Below are 6,109 nucleotides of genomic sequence, written 5' to 3' on the forward strand. Positions count from 1 at the left end.
TGTTGCGGTTGCTAAAAGTATTTCTTTTTTAATCTTTAAGGCAAAAACCTGCTTTGTGTTTGTCTCTTCAATCTGTTCCAGTTCAACAACATGCTGCTGTACTGTGTCCCCAAGTTCAGTCTGGTGGGACAGAAGTTTACAGTGCGCACACGCATCGGCATCGATGGCATGAAGGTTACGGGGACGTTTAACGAGGATTACCCTCATACCTTTCAGGTTTCTGGCAAAGAACGCACACTTGAGCTGCAGGCCAGGTAGAGATCTGTGCTTGCACCCTTTATTACAACACTGCCATTTTAATAATAAATGTGTGGAAATGAAACGTGTTTTTAATTGTGTTGTTGCCTAATGACAGCTCTGAACAGAATAAAGAAGACTGGATAAAGGTAATAAACCAAGCCAGATAATTCAATATTACTACCGCGAGTCATTGGAAGTCCATCTTTTGCAATTTCTTTCTGTGCATTTTAGGCATTACAGGAAACAATACACATTTTCCTCCAGAAAAATGAGACATTTAAGTCTGCATCCAAAGAAGTGGAGGAAGTATCGGTTAGTATATTTTTGTCATCATCATAGTTAGTGACCCAACATTTTTTGCAATGGCTAAATTATTGAAACTTAGGCAGTGCATCTCGTCTCAACTGCAGACATGAGTATCATGTTAATGTCAATGCTAATTTTATAACACTATCTGGGGGAAGAGAAAAGGTATATTTGAACAAAATGTGTTTACACTTATATTTCCTAATGGTTTAGTATCATGCATTTGTATTTAATAATTTTGTTTAAAATCCTGCTGAAGTACCTGTCTGTAATAAAAGTACTGTTTACATAAATCACATCATGTCTGTATTTATATGTAGGATCTTCAGATATCCGAGCTGGGGAAACGAGCCCCTCGCTGGATACGGGACAATGAGGTGACCATGTGCATGAAGTGTCGAGAGCCCTTTAACGCCCTCACGCGCAGAAGACATCACTGTCGAGCCTGTGGATATGTAAGTGACTCTTAAAAATGTGATTTATTGATTTGTTTTCTTCCGTTCATGTGTTTTAATGTTGTGTTCAGGTGGTGTGCTGGAAGTGTTCGGACTACAAAGCCCCTCTGCAATATGAAGGCAATAAGATGAACAAAGTGTGCAAAGACTGTTACTCCATCCTGACGGGACACATCGACGGCGAGGAGAAAGAGGGCAAGAAGAAAGGAATTCTAGAGGTGAGTTCAGGATCACATGCGGTGACCTTTGACCTGTACAAGGTTGACATGTGCATTTATGTTTTAATAATTAATTGAAGAAGAGTAATATTTAAGAGGGGTCTGTTGAAACATTGTGTACTCGCACTGTACTGTAAACTTTTAAGACATTTAACATTTATATATGCAGTTAAGGCAGCAAAAACAGCATGCACAAACTGTTCCAGTGGATTCTGAGGTGGGAAGGTTAATCAATAACACTTGATTGTAATTTTCATTAATAAGTCATTAACCACATTTAATGCTTAACAGATTAGTATTTGTTCCATCCAGTGTGAATATTACTGAAATTATATAAATCAAAGTTTCATAACATTCCTAACGGTTTGAATTGACATGAACTAATAATCTGTTTTGCATTATATAATGCTATAATGTTCATTTTTTTTTATGAAACTTATGAAAGTCCAAATCAGTTCAATTAAGACAGAATCGGCTGCATTTACACAGCATCATATAAACTCGATGTCATAAATCTATAAGTTGCGACTTCTCATTTTACATTCAGCCATCTCTTAAATTTCGAGGTGACTTGGGCAAACATCACTTTAGAGCCTAAACCTTATATTACCACCAATGAGGTCTGCGGTGTGCAAATACTTTGGGACCTACAAGGCACCATCAATGTTTCTCATTTATAATGATAATAAATTATAGACCTCCTTTCATTAAAACGACATAAACAATACAGTGAATTACGTGATTTGTAATGCCTCATTAAGTTATACTTGTGTTTTTTCACACTGTTAATTATGAGTCAAATGTTTGTTTGTGCATTTATTTGGTTAAGTGCAGCACAACAGAAGGCCTACAATCTCTTTACAAATAAAATATATAATTATTAGTATTAAAGTACCAATTAGGGTTTACAAAGTGCTTTAGGCATAAAAGAAATGGACAGTGATGCTGTAGAATAAAATGCACAGTACTTGAAAAACAAAATCCACCAATAGATAAACTGTAAATGAAAAACAATGTATTTTTAATAGATATTTTTGAGAATCAAGCAAAATTTCAAAAGCAACCAATTATTGAAACATAGGCATATCTGAACTGTTTACATTGATTAATTTGAACTTTAATACCGTGATACTGTGGAATGAAAGTCTCGTACCGGTACACCCCTACCTGTGACATTAGATATTTAGCCAGTAGATGGCGGCAAACGTCAGTGTTTTACATGTATGAGTTAATTGTTTATGCAAACATTTCTATTTTTTGACAGTTAAATGTGACCTGGACATATCCTTGGCAGCCCTCATGAGTTTCACCCTCATTGCTAAAAACTGTGCATGTATATTTTGACCTTTATTCTTCTCTTGTTCTCTTTCACAGATTGAAGCAGCTCAGTTCTCTGGCAGTAGTATAATGTGTGGCTTCCTGCAGTATTGTGAGAAGAATAAGCCCTGGCAGAAAGTCTGGTGTGTCATTCCTCAGAAGGAAGCTCTAGTTCTCTACTTGTATGGAGCACCTCAGGTCAGTGCACTGTTGTCTTCTACCTAACCATGCCTGTAGATCATGTGTCGTTGCTTAACTAAGATTTGCTGTTGTCTTCACAGGATGTCAAAGCCCAATCCACAATTCCTTTGCTCGGTTACCAGGTTGAGGACACTCCAAGACCTACAGACCCTCCGTCAAGCTTCAGGTTATCTCAATCCAAGTCAGTCCACAGCTTTGCAGCAGAAAGTGAAGAACCAAAGCAACGCTGGCTCAAGGTGATCCGTTTGGCGGTGATGGGTGAGGTAGCAGAGTCCCCGCTACCTGGAGAGGGCACTGCCACAGAAGGCTCCCAGGAACCCAGCTCTAACAGTGTCTGAGCAAAGAGAGGAACTCTTGTGTTCACTACTGATGGGGCAATATTGCCAAGCCTCATTTTGCTGTTAGATCACCACAAAGTGTTGACACTTTTGCTCACATTGCACAGACTATTTGCGTCATCACGGACAGCATTTAAAACCCATGCGTGTGTGCCCCCTGCTGGTCGGTCTGAGCTATAGCATTTTGTCCAGTTCTCCTAACATTCCATTTGGATTTGGACGCATAAAAAACATCAGGTGGAGGACTGTAAGCACAATCGCACTGTTTGGTGCTACTGGACATTGCATAATTCAAAATCAGTCTGGCAAGGATCAAGCCAAAAGAAGAAGAGTACATGGAGGATTGAACTAGAGATCATTGTCAGATGTACTAAGCTGTCATGGCCACCCGCTTATGTAAATATTGTACATTCTGAAGAAAAGACATGTTTGTATGTATAAAACATTGAAACAGACATCCATTCTCTTTATATATATATATATATATATATATATATATATATAGGCCTAGAGGAGCATTCGGCCACTATGATTTTTGCCAAGATGGGTTCTTGGAATTACATTTTGGTCAAAGAAACATAATCCTAACCCTTTACCCAAACCACAACTTTGACCCAACCCATTTATGCCAAAAACCAGAGGGATATGACTGGTTGATAAAGCCCTCAGCCTAAACCTAAAAACAAATTGAAGTGAAGAATTAAAGCACCCTTGTGGTAAACCTTCCCCTCCCAAATCCCTGCTATCTGAATGATGAATATAAATGTTGTACCAGGACCAACAAACATGTTTGTCCAAGAGCACATCTTGCTTGGCAAATTCAGTCTCCAGGAGTGTCTGGGATGTAATTAAATGAACCAGCAGGTGAAAATGCTGCTTTATGTTGGGGTTTGATTAAATTGTTTGCTTTACCGCCATCAAATTCAAATTAATTTCAAAGTCTAATCTAATCAATTATGAACGAAGTGTCACCATTTTCACCAATAGTTCTGCAACCGATTACAGACTTAGACTTTTTCCATTCTCAGAGTTGGTAAATGTGTGATTTATCAGGTATTTTCTTTCTAATCATGCTAATTTATTCATTATTGATGATAACTGGTTATAAACAGGGATAGGACCTGTGTATATGTGATTTTGAGAAAATAGATTCTGGGATGGACCATTTTTCTACAAAGTCATGTGACCAGTGGGTGTAAGATTTTCTGTTCTTATATGTAATGACACTTTCACTGTGTGCAGCACAATCAGCTTCAGTAGACCCACTGGAGCAAGGAGACATTTACATGTTCTTTAAATACTGGAATTATAATTGTATTATTTAAAAAATAATTTATAGCCATTATGCATAATTTTACATGGCAAATATACGATTCTCATCCTTCATAGATCCAAGAAAATGCTGGTGTATCTCTGAAAAACTAACATGCTATACAGTCATGTGAAAAAGAAAGTACACCCTTCTTGAATTCTATGGTTTTTCATATCAGGACATAAAAATCATCTGGTCCTTAGCAGGTCTTAAAATTAGGTAAATACAACCTCAGATGAACAACAACAACATATGACATATTACACTGTGTAATGATTTATTTAACAAAAATAAAGCCAAAATGGAGACGTACACCCTTACTGCTTCCTTAGGAATTAAGAGGCTAAGTAGTTGCCAGGTGCTGCTAATCAAATGCCCTTGATTAACTGATCATCAGCAAGTGTGACCACCTCTATAAAATACCAAATTTGATCAGTTTGCTGGTCTGGAGCATTCAGGTGTGTGTTAACATAATGCTAAAGGAGGAAAGACATCAGCAATTACTTTAGAGAAGCAATTGTTGCTGCCCATCAATCTGGGAAGGGATATAAGTCCATCATTCTACAGTAAGAAAGATTATTCACAAATTGAAAACATTGAAGACAGTCTTCCTAGGAGTGTACGTCCCAGCAAATTTACCCCAATGTCAGACCGTGCTATGCTCTGAGAAATTGCAAAAAAAAAAACAAGAGTTACATCTCAGACTCTACAGGGCTCAGTTAGCATGTTAAATATTAAAGTTCATGACAGGACAATTATAAAAAGACTGAAGTATGGTTTGTTTGGAAGGGTTGCCAGGAGAAAGCCTCTCTCGGTTTGTAAAGTTGCATCTGAACAAACCTCAAGACTTCTGGCCATAATGGGGCGGCTGTGGCTCAGATGATAGAGCGGGTTGGCCACTAATCACAGGGTTGGCGGTTCGATTCCCGGCCCACATGTCTCCACATACCGAAGTGTCCTTGGGCAAGACAAGGTGATAAGCCTGAAATTAGGAGAAACTTTGGGTCCAGAGTTACACCAGCATTGTCTTGGATATACGAAGGATGAGAATTTGTAGAGAAGCATATTCCAAGAATTACAATTAATAACATTGTAAATTAATTTTGGCAATATATTGGTTATTCTTTTTTTTAATCATTTTATCTTGCAGTATGAGATATTTAGACAATAAATGGCCTTTATTTATAATCAATCTGACAAAGTGGCAACTTTCATAAGGTTACGTGTGGTAAAATATTTTTTTTGTAATTTTAAAGGATGCGTGACCTTGTAAAAACATCTTCACGACTGAATTTTTTTTGTTTGTTTTTTGTTTACCAACCAGTTGTTTCCGGTGTTCATATTCTCTGTATACGATGTGCCTGTGACATTTAGAGTACACTGTTACACACATTTTTGTGGGCAAAGGGGAAAGCAAACGATGTTGTTTTAATTATCTTCACCACACTTTATATGTACCAACTGAAACTGAAGATCTACGCACTTTACTGTCTTCTATAAAGTGTACCTTGTAAAATAAAAAGATTATTCTGCAAGGGTTTTTTCCTCTCTTAGAAATGAAAAGTGTAAAAGTTCACAATTGTATTTGTCATCCACAAAAAAGTTAGGATTTCACAAATGTTTTCTTTTTTAACTTAGCTGGGATAGGCTCCAGCACCCCTGTGACCACCCCAAACCTCTTGGTGTGGTGCAGTATGCCCCGGATCCTGCTCATCAGATCCT

The 6,109-nt window shown here is 37.7% G+C and overlaps 1 protein-coding gene across 5 annotated transcripts in view; it reads left to right on the plus strand.

Moving 5' to 3' along the window:
* Positions 1–6,081, plus strand: part of LOC127622956 (FYVE, RhoGEF and PH domain-containing protein 4-like) — a 72,513-nt gene extending 66,432 nt beyond the window's left edge. For 4 of the 5 annotated variants that reach the window (XM_052097156.1, XM_052097157.1, XM_052097158.1 and 1 more), the window contains exons 12-18: positions 82–254; positions 356–386; positions 472–552; positions 867–1,001; positions 1,073–1,219; positions 2,594–2,734; positions 2,818–6,081. In XM_052097156.1, the coding sequence (XP_051953116.1) occupies positions 82–254; positions 356–386; positions 472–552; positions 867–1,001; positions 1,073–1,219; positions 2,594–2,734; positions 2,818–3,075 (966 nt within the window). In that variant the 3' untranslated portion in view covers positions 3,076–6,081. The remainder of the gene's footprint in view (positions 1–81; positions 255–355; positions 387–471; positions 553–866; positions 1,002–1,072; positions 1,220–2,593; positions 2,735–2,817) is intronic. The other variant, XM_052097159.1, reaches the window with a different exon arrangement.
* Positions 6,082–6,109: the final 28 nt, after the last annotated feature.

This window comes from Xyrauchen texanus, chromosome 29, assembly GCF_025860055.1.
Source record: "Xyrauchen texanus isolate HMW12.3.18 chromosome 29, RBS_HiC_50CHRs, whole genome shotgun sequence".
NCBI classification, from domain to species: domain Eukaryota; kingdom Metazoa; phylum Chordata; class Actinopteri; order Cypriniformes; family Catostomidae; genus Xyrauchen; species Xyrauchen texanus.